This window comes from Balaenoptera physalus, assembly GCF_965194825.1.
Source record: "Balaenoptera physalus genome assembly, chromosome: X".
NCBI classification, from domain to species: domain Eukaryota; kingdom Metazoa; phylum Chordata; class Mammalia; order Artiodactyla; family Balaenopteridae; genus Balaenoptera; species Balaenoptera physalus.
Window position 1 is genome coordinate 63,043,897 of NC_138903.1, and position 17,732 is coordinate 63,061,628.

General features: G+C 36.3%; 1 protein-coding gene across 5 annotated transcripts in view; it reads right to left on the minus strand.

Annotated features, from left to right (window-relative positions):
* Nucleotides 1-17,732, minus strand: part of PHKA1 (phosphorylase kinase regulatory subunit alpha 1) — a 141,290-nt gene that overhangs the window by 107,863 nt on the left and 15,695 nt on the right. For all 5 annotated transcript variants that reach the window (XM_082445964.1, XM_082445962.1, XM_082445961.1 and 2 more), the window contains exons 5-6: nt 13,829-13,911; nt 10,228-10,308 (exon numbers count right to left, since the gene is read on the minus strand). In XM_082445964.1, coding sequence (XP_082302090.1) covers nt 10,228-10,308; nt 13,829-13,911 — 164 coding nt within the window. The remainder of the gene's footprint in view (nt 1-10,227; nt 10,309-13,828; nt 13,912-17,732) is intronic.

Below are 17,732 nucleotides of genomic sequence, written 5' to 3' on the forward strand. Positions count from 1 at the left end.
GCTAAGAGAATTCAGCACCACCAAACCAGCTCTACAACAAAAGCTAAAGGAACTTCTCTAAGTGGCAAACAGAAGAGAAGGAAAGGACCTACAAAAACAAACCTGAACAATTAAGAAAATGGTCACAGGAACATACATATCAATAATTGCCTTAAACGTGAATGGATTAAATGCTCCAACCAAAACACACAGGCCTGCTGAATGGATACAAAACCAACACCCATATATATGCTGTCTACAAGGGACCCACTTCAGACCTAGGGACACATACAGACGGAAAGTGAGGGGATGGAAAAAGATATTCCATACAAATGAAAATCAAAAGGAAGATGGAGTAGCAATACTCATATCAGATAAAATAGACTTTAAAATAAAGAATGTTACAAGAGACTAGGAAGGACACTACATAATGATCAAGGGATCAATCCAAGAAGAAGATATAACAATTATGAATATATATGCACCCAACATAGAAGCACTTCAATGCATAAGGCAACTGCTAACAGCTATAAAACAGGAAATTTACAGTAACACAATAATAGTGGGGGACTTTAACATCTCACTTACAACAATGGAAAGATCATCCAAACAGAAAATTAATAAGGAAACACAAGCTTTAAATGACACAATAGACCAGATAGACTTAATTGATATTTATAGCACATTCCATCCAAAAACAGCAGATTACACTTTCTTCTCAAGTGCACATGGAACATTCTCCAGGACAGATCACATCGTGGGTCACAAATCAAGCCTCAGTAAATTTAAGAAAATTGAAATCATATCAAGCATCTTTTCTGAACACAACACTATAAGATTAGAAATGAACTACAGGGGAAAAAACGTAAGAAACACAAACACATGGAGGCTAAACAATACATTACTAAATAACCAAGAGATCACTGAAGAACTCAATGAGGAAATAAAAAAATACCTAGAGACAAATTACAACGAACACACGATGATCCAAAACCTACGGGGTGTAACAAAAGCAGTTCTAAGAGGGAAGTTTATAGCTATACAAGCCTACCTCAACAAACAAGAAACAACTCAAATAAAAAATCTAACCTTCCACCTAAAGGAACTAGAGAAAGAAGAACAAACAAAGCCCAAAGTTAGTAGAAGGAAAGAAATCATTAAAATCAGAGCAGAAATAAATGAAAAAGAAAAAATGAAAACAATAGCAAAGATCAATAAAACTAAAAGCTGGTTCTTTGAGAAGATAAAAAAAATTGATAAACCATTAGCCAGACTCATCAAGAAAAAAAGGGAGAAGACTCAAATCAATAGAATTAGAAATGAAAAAGGAGAAGTAACAACTGACACTGCAGAAATACAAATGATCATGAGAGATTACTACAAGTAACTCTACGCCAATAAAAAGGACAACCTGGAAGAAATGGACAAATTCTTAGAAATGCAAAACCTGCCAAGACTGAACCAGGAAGAAATAGAAAATACGAACAGACCAATCACAAGCACTGAAATTGAAACTGTGATTAAAAATCTTCCAACAAACAAAAGCCCAGGACCATATGGCCTCACAGGCGAATTCTATCAAACATTTAGAGAAGAGCTAACACCTATCCTTCTCAAACTCTTCCAAAATATTGCAGAGGGAGGAAAACTCCCCAACTCATTCTACGATGCCACCATCATCCTGATACCAAAACCAGACAAAGATGTCACAAAAAAAGAAAACTACAGGCCAACATCACTGATGAACATAGATGCAAAAATCCTCAACAAAATACTAGCAAACAGAATCCAACAGCACATTAAAAGGATCATACAACATGATCAAGTGGGGTTTATTCCAGGAATGCAAGGATTCTTCAATATACGCAAATCAATCAACGTGATACACCATATTAACAAATTGAAGGAGAAAAACCATATGATAATCTCAATAGATGCAGAGAAAGCTTACAACAAAATTCAACACCCATGTATGATAAAAGCCCTGCAGAAAGTAGGCATAGAGGGAAATTTCCTCAACATAATAAAGGCCATATATGACAAACCCACAGCCAACCTTGTCCTCAATGGTGAAAAACTGAAACCATTTCCACTAAGATCAGGAACAAGACAAGGTTGCCCACTCTCACAACTGTTATTCAAGATAGTTTAGGAAGTTTTAGCCACAGCAATCAGAGAAGAAAAAGAAATTAAAGGAATCCAAATCGGAAAAGAAGTAGAGCTGTCACTGTTTGCAGATGACATGATACTATACATAGAGAATCCTAAAGATGTCAACAAAAACTACTAAAGCTAATCAATGAATTTGGTAAAGTAGCAGGATACAAAATTAATGCACAGAAATCTCTTGCATTCCTATACACTAATGATGAAAAATCTGAAAGTGAACTTAAGAAAACACTCCCATTTACCATTGCAACAAAAAGAATAAAATATCTAGGAATAAACCTACCTAAGGACACAAAAGACCTGTATGGTTCTTTGAGATGATAAGCGAAATTGATAAACCATTAGCCAGACTCATCAAGAAAAAGAGGGCAAGGAGTCAAATCCATAAAAGCAGAAATGAAAAAGGAGAAGTTACAACAGACAGCGCAGAAATACAAAGCATCCTAAAAGACTACTACAAGCAACTCTATGCCGATAAAATGGACAACCTGGAAGAAATGGACAAATTCTTAGAAAGGTATAACCTTCCAAGACTTAACCAGGAAGAAATAGAAAAAATGAACAGACCAGTCACAAGCACTGAAATTGAAACTGTGATTAAAATCTTCCAACAAACAAAAGTCCAGGACCAGAAGGCTTCACAGGTGAATTCTATCAAACATTTAGAGAAGAGCTAACACCCATCTTTCTCAAATTCTTCCAAAAAATTGCAGAGGAAGGAACACTCCCAAACACATTCTATGAGGCCACCATCACCCTGATACCAAAACCAGACAAACACACTACAAAAAAAGAAAATTACAGACCAATATCACTGATGAATATAGATGCAAAAATCCTCAACAAAACACTAGCAAACAGAATCCAACAACACATTAAAAGGATCATACACCATGATCAAGTGGGATTTATCCCAGGGATGCAAGGATTCTTCAGTATACGAAACCAATCAATGTTATACACCATATTAACATATTGAAGAATAAAAACCATGTGATAATCTCAACAGATGCAGAAAAAGCTTTTGACAAAATTCAACACCCATTTATGATAAAAACTCTCCAGAAAGTGGGCATAAAGGGAACCTACCTCAACATAATAAAGGCCATATACGACAAACCCACAGCAAACATCATTCTCAATGGTGAAAAAGTGAAAGCATTTCCTCTAAGATCAGGAACAAGACAAGGATGACCACTCTCACCACTATTATTCAACATAGTTTTGGAAGTACTAGCTACAGCAATCAGAGAAGAAAAAGAAATAAAAGGAATACAAATTGGAAAAGAAGAAGTAAAACTGTCACTGTTTGCAGATGACATGGTACTATACATAGAGAAACCTAAAGATGCCACCAGAAAACTACTAGAGCTAATCAATGAATTTGGTAAAGTTGCAGGATACAAAATTAATGCACAGAAATCTCTTGCATTCCTATACACTAATGATGAAAAATCTGAAAGAGAAATTAAGGAAACACTCCCATTTACCATTGCAACAAAAAGAATAAAATACCTAGGAATAAACCTATCTAGGGAGACAAAAGACCTGTGTGCAGAAAACTATAAGACACTGATGAAAGAAATTAAAGATGATACCAACAGATGGAGAGATATACCATGTTCTTGGATTGGAAGAATCAACATTGTGAAAATGACTCTACTACCCAAAGCAATCTACAGATTCAATGCAATCCCTTTCAAATTACCAATGGCATTTTTTACAGAACTAGAACAAAAAATCTAAAATTTGTATGGAGACCCAAAAGACCCTGAATAGTCAAAGCAGTCTTGAGGGAAAAAGACGGAGTTGGAGGAATCAGATTCTCTGACTTCAGACTATACTACAAAGCTACAGTAATCAAGACAGTATGGTACTGGCACAAAAACAGAAATATAGATCAGTGGAACAGGATAGAAAGCCCAGAGATAAACCCACGCACCTATGGTCAACTAATGTATGACAAAGGAGGCAAGGATATACAATGGAGAAAAGACAGTCTCTTCAATAAGTGGTGCTGGGAAAACTGGGCAGCTACATGTAAAAGAATGAAATTAGAACACTCCCTAACACCATACACAAAAATAAACTCAAAATGGATTAGAGACCTAAATGTAAGACGGGACACTATAAAACTCTTAGAGGAAAACATAGGAAGAACACTCTTTGACATAAATCACAGCAAGATCTTTTTTGATCCTCCTCCTAGAGTAATGGAAATAAAAACAAAAATAAACAAATGGGACCTAATGAAACTTCAAAGCTTTAGCACAGCAAAGGAAGCCATAAACAAGATGAAAAGACAACCCTCAGAATGGGCGAAAATATTTGCAAATGAATCAACAGACAAAGGATTAATCTCCAAAATTTACCAGCAGCTCATGCAGCTCAATTTGAAAAAAGCGAAAAACCCAATCCAAAAATGGGCAGAAGACCTAAATAGACATTTCTCCAAAGAAGACATACAGATGGTCAAGAAGCACATGAAAAGCTGCTCAACATCACTATTTATTAGAGGAATGCAAATCAAAACTACAATGAGGTTATCACCTCACACCAGTTAGAATGGGCATCATCAGAAAATCTACGAACAATAAATGCTGGAGAGGGTGTGGAGAAAAGGGAGTCCTCTTGCACTGTTGGTGGGAATGTAAATTGATACAGCCACTATGGAGAACAGTATGGAGGTTCCTTAAAAAACTAAAAATAGAATTACCATATGATCCACCAATCCCACTACTGGGCGTATACCCAGAGAAAACCATAATTGAAAAAGACACATGCACCCCAATGTTCATTGCAGCACTATTTACAATAGCCAAGTCATGGAAGCAACCTAAATACCCATCGACAGACGAATGGATAAAGAAGATGTGGTACATATATACAATGGAATATTACTCAGCCATAAAAAGGAATGAAATTGGGTCATTTGTTGAGACGCGGATGTATCTAGAGACTGTCATACAGAGTGAAGTAAGTCAGAAAGAGAAAGACAAATATCGTATATTAACGCATGTATGTGGAACCTAGGAAAATGGTACAGATGAGCCGGTTTGCAGGGCAGAAGTTGAGACACAGATGTGGAGAACAAACGTATGGACACCAAGGGGGGAAAACCGCGGTGGGGTGGGGATGGTGGTGTGCTGAATGGGCTATTGGGATTGACATGTATACACTGATATGTATAAAATTGATGACTAATAAGAACCTGCAGTATTAAAAAAAACAAACAAACAAACAAAAACAACTAATACTAAACTTTCTTTGGGTTATTTGTATGGAAATATGTTAATATAAATGTTACAGACATTACATGAAATTTCTAAAAATCTTATATGTTCTGGTATAATGTTATAAGTCATAATTCTAGTTATTACTTTAAAGTGTATATCTCAGAAATAACTAAATTTCCTTGTCAATTGCATTATTATGAACTTTCAACAAATCTTTAACCGTGGTCATTTTTAAGTCTTTTGTCATTTACAGAGAGTTCTGGGTGTACTGATGCTTTTGCAAAAATGTTCCTATAAAAGGGTTTCATCTTCAAGGAATTCATGGAAAAGACTCTGACAAGTACAGGTTTCTGGTAACTGACTGTACTGCTGAATTGAATGAAGAAGCATTTTCAGAACTCTAATGGAAAACTGATGAATTCATAAAAGTGCTAACAAAAGATCAAGATGAAAAAAAATTAAGTACATGGGACTGAGTGAACTGATGAGGATGATTATAATTTTTGTGACTTTCTGTTTGAATAAAAAAAAAATCCCACAAGGACTCAGAGGCAAAAAATATACAAATCAATTTTCACTGCAAAGTAAAGGAACTGTTACAGTGGAGGATTACTGGACTGAATGCCAATATTATGACATAGTATGAGTATGTTTCATGTTTGGTAATTGCAATCATTGTTGCTTTTGTTGTGGTCATCCATTTACAATGTTTGGTGTCAGTTTATTTATCTCTTGTAAAAAAAATACAGTGTGTGTGTGTGAGAAAAAAAGGAAATGTAGAGACTTAAATGTAAGAGCGGACACTATAAAACTCTTAGAGGAAAATGTAGGAAGAACACTCTTTGACATAAATCACAGCAAGGTCTTTTTTGATCTACCTCCTAGAGTAATGGAAATAAAAACAAACAAATGGGACCTAATGAAACTTAAAAGCTTTTGCACAGCAAAGGAAACCATAAACAAGACAGAAAGACAACCCTCAGAATGGGAGAAAATATTTGTAAACGAATCAACGGACAAAGAATTAATCTCCAAAATATATAAACAGCTCATGCAGCTCAATACTAAAAAGACAAACAACCCAATCCAAAAATGGGCAGAAGACCTAAATAGACATTTCTCCAAAGAAGATATACAGATGGCCAAGAAGCATATGAAAAGCTGCTCAACATCACTAATTATTAGAGGAATGCAAATCAACACTACAATGAGGTATCAGCTCACACCAATTAGAATGGGCATCATCAGAAAATCTGCAAAGAACAAATGCTGGAGAGGGTGTGGTGAAACGGGAACCTCTTGCACTGTTGGTGGGAATGCAAGTTGATACAGCCACTATGGAGAACAGTATGGAGGTTCCTTAAAAAACTAAAACTAGAATTACCATATGATCCAGCAATCCCAGTACTGGGCATATACCCAGAGAAACCATAATTCAAAAAGACACATGCACCCCAATGTTCATTGCAGCACTATTTAGAATAGCCAGGTCATGGAAGCAACCTAAATGCCCATCGACAGACGAATGGATAAAGAAGTTGTGGTACATATATACAATGGAATATTACTCAGCCATAAAAAGGAATGAAATTGGGTCATTTGTAGAGACGTGGATGGATCTAGAGACTGTTATTCAGAGTGAAGTAAGTCAGAAAGAGAAAAACAAATTTTTTTTGTTTATTAACGCATATATGTGGAACCTAGAAAAATGGTACAGATGAACCAGTTTGCAGGGCAGAAATAGAGACACAGATGTAGAGAAGAGAAGTATGGACACCAAGGGGGGAAGTGGTGGGTGGTGGTGGTGGTGGTGTGATGAATTGGGAGATTGGGATTGACATATATACACTAATATGTATAAAATGGATAACTAATAAGAACCTGCTGTAGAAAAAAATAAATAAAATTCAAAAAGAAAAAAGAAAAAAAAAAAAGAAAGAACGAAAACCTACCATTTGCGACAATATGGATGTACCTTGGGGGCATTATGCTAAGTGAGATAAGCAGGTAGAGGAAGACAAATATTGTATTATATAACTTATATGTGGAACCTAAAAAAGTCAAACTCATAAAAACAGAGTAGAATGAGTTATTTTCTAAGCATTAATTCCCTGAAGTAGAGGATATAAACAATTTTTAGGACATAATGCTAAATTCGCTTTCATGCAAGTTGTACCAATATAACTATCACCAGCAGTGTATGATACAACCTTTTTTAATGCAAACCAGGTATTATTTTAGAAATTTTCCCTAATTTGATAGAAAAATGGTGATTCTGTTGCATTAATTTGCTAATAAGTTTGAATATTCTTTCAAGTATTTATCAGTTATTTGTAGTTCCTCAATTGTGAGGCAGAACTGACTTAGTCTTTGGGATAGCAGGTGGTTCTGGAAAGCTTCCCTGGAGAAATGTCTAAACTGAGACCTAATGGGTTAAGCAGATATCATCCAGGCACAAAATACTTATTCACTACGAGAGGGAAAAAAAGCAAATTTACAGCAGAGAAATATGGCAGATACCACCTTAATGAAGCCATTAAACTTAACATGAAGAGTAATGGGACAAATCCACATCTTGTACTTCCTGATTATGTACTGAGGACACATCTTACCTCTGTGGTATTCTTGCCAAAAATGCATAGCTTGAATCAAATCATGAGGAAATATCGCACAAAATCAAATTGAAGGACATTCTATAAAACAATCTTTAAAAATGCCAAGGTCATAAAAGGTGAGTAAAGTCTAAAGTATTATCAGGTTAAAGAAGCCCAAAGAGTCATTACAACTAAACGTAACATGTTATCCTGGATTGGATCCTGGATCATAAGGGTTTTTTTGTTTGTTTTTGTTTTTGTTTTTTGCTATAAATGATATTATTGGGACAATTAAATAAATTTGAATGGGGTCTTTGGATTAGGTTGTAGTATAATGCCAGTGTTCATTTCCTGATTTTGATGATTGCACCATGGTTATGGGATAGTCTTTGAGGAAATTCACTCTGAAGTATTTAGGAGACATGAGGGATCATGTCTGCAATTTACTCTCAACTGGTTCAAAAAAAATAATGTGTATGTGTAAATAGAAAGAGAAAGCAGGGACTTCGCTGGTGGCGCAGTGGATAGGAGTCTGCCTGCCAATGCAGGGGACTCAGGTTCGATCCCTGGTCCGGGAGGATCCCACATGCCACGGAGCAACTGAGCCCGTGCTCCACAACTACTGAGCCTGCGCTCTATAGCCCGTGCGCCACAACTACTGAGCCCACACGTCACAACTACTGAAGCCTGCGCGCCTGGAGCCTGTGCTCCGCAGCAAGAGAAGCCGCTGCAAGGAGAAGCCCGCGCACCACAACGAAGAGTAGCCCCCGCTTGCCGCAACTAGAGAAAGCCCACGCGCAGCAACAAAGACCTAATGCAGCCAAAAATAAATAAATACATTAAAAAAAAATAAAGTGTATATCCCTTAACCCAATGGTTTCACTTTTAGGAATCTATCCTACAAAACTATTTGTGCAAGTTCACCAGGATATATGTACAAGGATCTGCACTAAAGCATTATCATCAACAAAGTAATTATTAAATACTGAAAAGAATGAATTAGATTACCTGTATGAAAGAGGATGTTTGGTTATGTTGTTCAGTGAAATGTGAGATTGTTGAATTTAAAAAATCAGGTTACATAGAGGTAAATAGAGTAGGGTTTAGTTTTTAAAAATAAGCTCAATATCTGTATCACTTTGGTAATTAAAAATACATAAAAAAGAAAAAGGTTACCTAGGGAATAAATATTTTGTAGGGACAAAGTTCTATATAAATTTATTAATTAAACCACATTAATTATATAGTTTAAATTTTCTATGAACTTATTTTTGGTTTATTTTATCTGTCATAGCCTAGCAGTGGCTTTTGTTAAGTTGTCCCTTTATAACTGTTTCTATTTTGCCTTGTATTTCTAATACATTTTGCTCTGTAATAATTGAAACTACATTCCAGGCCAGACTTTCTCATTGTAGGCTGTGCCTTCTATCTGGACCCTCCTTGTCCTCTTTGTTCCATGTAATACTTTTTGCTTTGAATTCTACTTCATTTGAATTCACATAGTCACCGGTACTCTTTTTTGCTTATTTTGGCCACACTTTGTCCATCCTTCTGTTTTTAATCTTCCTGTAGCAATTTGTCGTCTTAGAGCTCTTAGAGGTGGTATAGGTATAGACTGGATTTCCTTTCTTCGTTTTTTAAATCAGTCTGTGTCTTTGCCTTTAGGTAGGGGAAACAAATCAAGCCATGTGTATTTATCTTTATAATGGATATGTTTGATCCTATTCCTACTATCCTATTTTATGCCTTCTTGCTGTTTCCAGAGATAAAAGCTGAAATTAAGGCAGTAGCAGTGGGAAGGAAAAGATGAAGCCAAGTGGAACATAATAATGATGATGAAGATAACAATATAGGGGATGCAGGAGAGTGAGGGGGGTGGAGGATTGAGAGATGGTTCCCTGAGATCAAGTTTTGTCAACTGGTGTATGGAAGGAAAAAAAGCCTCCTTTTGTTCGTTTTTGTAGTGATAGAGATGATGAGTTTAGTTTAAGATATGTTTTCTGAGGTCTTTATGTGATATGTAAATAGAGATATGCTACAAAAGCAGTTGTACATACAAATCTGGAGCTTTTGAAAGAAGTCTTCACCTACATGTCCATAGTTATATTGGAGACTCTGAATACTGCCTATGGTTTAAAAGACCAATTAATTTGATGATGGTCCACATTCATGTTAAGGCTTTATCTATGGCAAAGGTGTATCAGACTTCCTTATCCCACACTTGGTAAAAACAAAGCAAGGAAAATTACCTTTGCCATTCCAACTGAACTGGCATTCAATTCTGAGATTCCTTGGTTGGTCTTATCTCCACGTTCCCATATCCCGAAGTCCTGGCATAAAATAACCAACACACCATTAGCAAATCATCACTACTAAATGCTTACTAGATATACAAACCTTGAATAAAAGGCACAAGTATTAGCTAACTCGCCATACGTACGTTTACCCACAATGCTTATTAAGGAGAGGCCAATGAGTTGGGTTCCCCCTGTAGCTATTTTCTCAGTAGCTTTAAATTCTATCGGGGCCTCCAAGAAGTTAGAAGATATCTTGACAGTTGATCAGGACTAAGAACTGTAACTTAGTTCATCTAAAGAGGTGCTTCTCAAAATTTTTCAGCAAAGCAGACACCTAGGAGGTCTAGGAGACAGAGCCTAAACATCATCCAAGTATTTTATCTTAAACATCCATTCTAATTTTACTCTCTATTGGCACTGACAATGTACCATGCACTTACCTATGCACTTTACACTATTATAGTATCTTCCTTAATCTTTACATTTTATAGATGATGAAACTGAGGTGCAAAGAGAGGTCAAGTGACTCACCCAAGGTCACATAGCTAATGAATAACAGAGCTAGGATTAGAGTCCAAGTGCTCCAAAGCCTACATTCTTAACCATGGTTCTATACGGTCCCTCGATAATACAAAGATAACATTTAAAATTACTTTTTAAAAACTTTTCATTTCCAAATAACTTTAGATTTACAGAGAAGTTGCAAAAATAGTAGTGAGTTCCCATACACCTTTCACTCAGCTTCCCCTAATGTTAATACCTGACATAACCACAGTACAATTGTCAAAGTGAAGAAATTTACATTAATAAAATACTAGTAACCAAATTATGGACTTTACTAGGATTTCACCGTTTTTCCCCACTAATAGCCTTTTTTTTTAAAGATTTTTTTTTGATGTGGACCATTTTTAAAGTCTTTATTGAATTTGTTACAATATTGCTTCTGTTTTATGCTTTGGTTTTTTGGCCACAAGGCATGTGGGATCTTAGCTCCCTGACCAGGGATCGAACCCGCACCCCCTGCATTGGAAGGTGAGGTCTTAACCACTGGACTGCCATGGAAGTCCCACCACTAATAGCCTTTCTATGTATTCCAGGATCCAATCCAGAATACCATGCTGCATTTGTCATGCCTCCTTAAGTCTCTTCCAGTCAGTTACAGTTTCTCAAGCCTTGTCCTTCATGACCTTGACACTTCCTGAAGATTAGTGGTCATATATTTTATAGATTTCCCTCAGTTTGGGTTTGCTTGATGTCTTCTCTTGATTAGATTGAGGTTATGCATTTTTGGCAAGAATACTAGAATACTACAAACATTATGCTCCTTCTTAGCACATCGTATCAGAGGTATACGATGTTGATGTCATTACTGGTGACGTTAACCTTAATGACTTGGTTAAGGTGGTGTCTGCAGAGTTTCTCCATTCTACTGTTACTATTTTTCTATTATACTATTATATTACTATACTAATTACAAGCATACCTCAGAGATATTGTGGGTTCAGTTCCAGACCACAGCAATAAAGTATATATTGCAATAAAGCAAGTCACATGATTTTTTTGCTTTCCCAGTGCATATAAAAGTTATGTTTACACTATACTATAGTCTATTAAGTGTGCAATAGTATTATGTCTAAAAAACAATGCACATACCTTAATTTAAAAATACCTCGTTGCTAAAAAATGCTAACCATTATCTGAGACTTCAGCAAGTCATAATCTCTTTGCTGGTAGAGGGTTTGACACACTGCAAGAATTACCAGAATGTGACACAGAGACATGAAATGAGCAAATGCTGTTGGAAAAATTGCACCAATAGACTTGCTTGACATAGGGTTGTCACAAACCTTCAATTTGTAAAAAAGCACAATTAACTGTGAAGTGCAATAGAGTGAACGAAGCACAGTGAAATGAGGTATGCCTGTAATTAATAATTATCTTCAGAGAGATACTTTACGATTGTGCAAATATCTTGTTTCTCCTCAAACATCCACCCACTAATTTAGCATCAATCAGTGAATTGTGCCTGCAACAATTATTACAGTGGTGATTTCAATGGTGATTTTCTAGTTCCTTCATTACCTCTACACTCATTAACTGCAATTCTTCTCTAAGGAAGAGTTATCCTTTCTCCCTCATTTATTTACTCAGCTATTTACTTACATCAGTATGAACTTATAGATATTTAGGTTATTCTCTGGGTTGTAATAAAATGTTGTCATTATTTATTTTGCTCAAATTGTTCCAGCTCTGGCCACTGGGAGTTCTTCTAGGTTGGCTCCTGTGCCCTTTTGACATGCCCCATTTTTTTGAACACTTCCTCACTTTTTGTCACTATAAGATGCCCAAATACAGTCTCATCTTGTATTTTCCCTGCCCCAGCCCTGGAATCAACCACTTCTACAAGGAATCCTGGTTTCTTTTATTAGAGAATGATAGTTACATTCAAGACTTGGATGCTGGTCCTCATTGTCACTGTGGTGTCAGGCTTCTAGGCCCTCTCATTGAACAGAACTTGGAAATACCCATGTGCACACATGCATGTGTGTGCACACACATGCACACACACCTATATTTATTTTGGTATTTACCTTAAATTACTTTTAATATCAAATCTTTGAGTCAAAAGATGGAGCTTCAGAAAGGTAAGCCATATTTATCCCATGGTGAGTCTCATCTGCCCCTAAACCCAGCTCTACCCTAGTTTGTGCAGCAAAGATTAGAGTATGAGAAGGCACAAATATCATTAATTCTACTGCTGCAACCCTTGGCTGCAACAGAGAGGTCAGAGAACACTGGCTTTTACCCTGGATCACAGCAGGCCTATGGTATCAGGAAACAAAGCAATCCATCAACAAATAATGTCTGTCTGTATCAGATATGCCTATGTTAGAATTATCCTTCTGGTAAATATGGAGTGACAGGTTGCAGATTTATCCTCACACCTGTAACAACTAAAAAACAACTAACCAAACTAAAACAATTAAACTGCTAAAAAAAAAACTGGACTAATTATGACACAGCCATTTTCAATACAATGAACATCATGCAATGAAGAACAGCAAACCCTGAGAGAGATGTTAAATATATTATGACAATAAAAACCTACCTCATATGTAGTCATAAGAAAGAGTAACTATTTTTGTATAGTAAGCGCTGAATCAATGTCTACAGATGATATTAAATACATGACTAAATTTTATTTCTAAGTAGCTAACTGACCCATAATACTCCTTAGCCATCTTGCTCCCATTTAACCACAAACATTAAAATAAGACCACAATTTAGCCCCAGATTGCCCAATACATACCATGAAGTATTACAGAGTTTGAAAGGAATGAAGGCATTGCACCTTGACCCTCCTGCCTCTGTAAATCCCTTGGGGAAAAGGCAAACAGAGGACGACAGAGCTTAGTAAAGAGGCTGAAGGCAATTTCTGCCAGAAGCGTTATAGATTGGTTCACTATGAGGGGCAGCATTAAGAGAAGGATTAGGTTGTTCAGTATTTTAAGAACATCACATGTTTAAAATTCATTCCAAAATGAGTACTTACAGCAGTTTTATATGCAGCTTCGATGTAAAACACAAGGTTCTGTATGAAATTAACTTCATCTAGGCTGTGGATGATATGAAGTCCTGAGGAAAAAGAGAATAAAGATATAGAGCTAGTCAATTATCACTACAGGCTTTACAGGCAGCCACAGTGACTAACTGACCCCCCTACTACCAAATAATCCTACTCCCGCTTAGGAATAATGGGAGACACTTTGATTCCTAAAACATAAAAATAATACCACAAATCAGTCCTAGGCTACTCTTCAACTAAGTAAGATACCACCATATTTTAACATGAAAGAATTTTAATTGTTATTTGTAGGCTTTAATGGAAAGTATCAGACTCCTAATTCTACAGGTAACTAATTTGTGCTGTGTTTAAATGTACAAACCTAGGCATCTGGAAAAAGAAAGACAAATATTTCAAAGAAGATTTGGAGGGAGTCTAAATACTAAGAAGTAGATAAAGATCATGATTTTAAGAACTCAAAACCATATTTTGGGGAGTAAAAATGATGATTATTCTAAATATAAGCTATATCAAGACAGGGCTTATAAATAAAATGTTTTGCATGAATCATACATTCAATTTTCAAAACAACCCTAAGAGGTGGGTACCTCTATTTTCTGCCTGAGGCTTAGAGAAGTTAAATATTTGCCTAAAGTCATGTAACTAATAAATAGTGGAACCAGGACTCAATTGACTATCAACTTCTGTTTCACTTCAGAGACTGAGTTCCTAACCAAGATGCTATACTGCTTCCAAATATGTACAATATGATCCATTTTTGTTTAAAAACTAACTCCTTTCCCCTCCCCTGCCATCGAGGGAAATACCAACAATTATACAGTGAAAGTTATTCCCCCACCCAGAATCACATCACTCCCACCCTGCCAAATCTCCTCTCTGGGAGAAACCAGTCTTACCAGTTTCCTCTGTATCCTTTCAGAGATACATTATGCATATACAAAAATTATGCAAAGAGTAGTATACTATGCTGCACCTTGCCTTTTTCATATAAAACTTGGAGACAATTTTAAATATATCTGCCTCATTTTTTTAATGGCTACATAGCATTCTACTGAATGGCTATTCATGTAACCCGTTCCCTACTGAAAGACATTTAGGTTGTATCTAATCTTTTATCACTACAATCAATGCTGCAATGAATATCTGTGTATTTACATCTTTGGGCACATGCACCAGTATATCAAGGTAAATTCTTAACTGCGGAGTCACAGATTTATACATTTTTCCCAACATTTTATTTTGAATATTTTCAGACAAAAAAATGAAAGAATTTTACATGGCACCTGTAGATCTTACACACCATCTGGACTCAACCATTAACATTTTACTATACTTTTTAATCACATATATATCCACGCAACAGTCCACCTTATTTTTTTGATACATTTCACAGTTAAGCTGCAAATATGGGTACACTTCTCTCTAAATACTTCACCACATGTACAATTAAATGTTGATGATCATCACCAAGTTATTCTGCAAAGAAATTCCACAGTTTACATACCAACTAGCACTGCCTGCCTTTTTCCAACACATTTTGTAAACACAGGCTTTAATAAAAGTTTCTGATCTTTACCATTCTAATGGATGAGAAATAGAATTTCCTTGCACTTTAATTTGTAGCTTTTTTTTTCTTTTTTTTTTCTTTGCCTTTCTCTTTTAATCTACTCCCTGCTCCACTTCTAAAAAGAAATACCCAGAAATTAAACACAAGGAAGCTCAAAGAGCCAAGGCAAGCCAGCCCAAGAGTAGCAGGCTCCCTCCCACAGGGGCCAAAGTCTGGACGCTGGGGTCTCCACTCAGAGCCTGGTAGTAATACATGGTGCAGAATAAGGTAGTTCCAGAAGCTAGCAGTAACCCGGCCCAGAGGGGCTTTCTGCACAGGGGCACCCCTAACAGGGCCAGGCTGTGTAAGAAGTGGTGTTTGTTGGTCTTGTCAAAGAGCTCCTTCCCGTAGGCATCCGGAAACTGGGCGTAGCTTTTTTGAGTAAGGTTGTCTTTTCTTATGTTTATAAGCCAACTGTATTTCTTTTCCTATGAACAGTTTGTTTTTTCATGTCCTTCACCAATTTCTATTGAATTGCTGGTCCTTCTGTTATTAATATATTAATAAATATTAAGGAAATTAGACTTTTGCCCATCATATGTGTTGCAAGTATTTTTCCTAGTTTGTTTGAACTTTGATTTTATTTACAGTATATTTTTCTTCTCAGAAGCTTTTATTAAAAAGCTTTATCCCATGAATGTTTCTAGTACTTTCTATTTCTTTTCTTGCATTTAAATCTTTGATCTATTGACAAATATTTTAAATCACAGAACTCTAACTTTAAAATTAAAAAGGACTATATGATTCAGATCATCAGATTACAAACTCCTCCTGATCCGTGCCTCTGTCAAAACAGCAACCACAGCACAGGGCAGCATCAGCAGCAAAGGGTCTTTCTTGTAGCAGTAATGACCTACCTTAACTTCTTGGATAGAGAGGAAAAAAGAAAAGAGAGGTAGTAATATTGGACATCAGCTTCATAGCTTTATCTTGTCACCTCTGTGTGCCAAGGTGCTTGAACAGAGATTGAGAGAAGGCAGTAGGTGTGAAACTGGTTTTGTCCATCTCTTAGGCTTGTGCCACAGCTAACTAGTCACTATACCATATAAATGCCACACGTCTACCATTTGTCCCTTTGCTCATGATATTCTGTTTACACAGCTTTCTCCACATCTTGAAATCCTAACTGTTCTTTCAAGGCCCAGCTCAAATGCTATCTCCTCTTATGATGCTCTCATTGATTCCCCTCTTCGGTGCTTCACAGAATTTTATTTTTCTTATGAACTTATTTTTCTTATGAACTTATTTTTTACTTGTACCATAGATAAATCTTTACCTGAATTTGAAGGAATCTTATTTACATTTGTAAGTCCCCAAAAGTATCTCACATAGCCCCTAAAAGTATCTCACATACTAATGTGAATGGTATTAAACAATATTGAATAGTAGATGTTCAATAATTATTTATTGAATGATCTTAAACAACCCTGTTAACCACAGGAGAGGGACCTGTCTCTTGAAGCAAAGCCATACATGTAGGACCTCTGGTTCCCGCCCCTTCTATGGAGCCAAGGTGTTGCTTGTAGAACAGAGGATGCGGAGGTGAGACACACAGGTTAAATGAAGTAGGGCTTGGGTAAGGCCAAAGATGGCAGTGCTGTATACAGCACACTAAAATATGCAGAGCTCGAGAAATGAGGCTGACTCAGTGTTCTACTCCACAGACTGACTTGCACTCACCTAAAATTTAGCCTTTCTCTCCCTTATTTTTAAAAACAATATTGAGATATAATTCACATACCATGCAATTCACCCATTTCAAGTATATAATTCAATGGTTTTTAGGGTATGCAGAGTTCTGCAACCATCACCAGTCAATTTTAGAACATTTTCATCACTCCCCAAAGAAACCCTGTATCTGTAGCATCACTCCCCATTTCCCTTCAACACTTGTCCCATTGTTCCCCTACCCCACCTCCTGCCGAGCAATCACTAATCTTCTTTATGTCTCTATAGATTTGCCTTAATAGATATTCATATAAATGCAATCATACAATATGTGACATATCATGTCTGGGTTCTTTCACTTAGCATAATGTTTTCAAGGTTCACCCATGTTGTAGCACATATCAGTACTTCATTTCTTTTTATTGCTAAAAAATATTCCATTGTACAGATATATCACATTTTATTTATCCAATGAGTAGTTAGTTGATGGACATTTAGGTTGCTTCCATTTTTTTTTGGCTATTATAAACAATGCTGCTATGAACATTCATGTATGTGCACAAGCTTTTGAGTGAACATGTTTTCATTTCTCTTGAG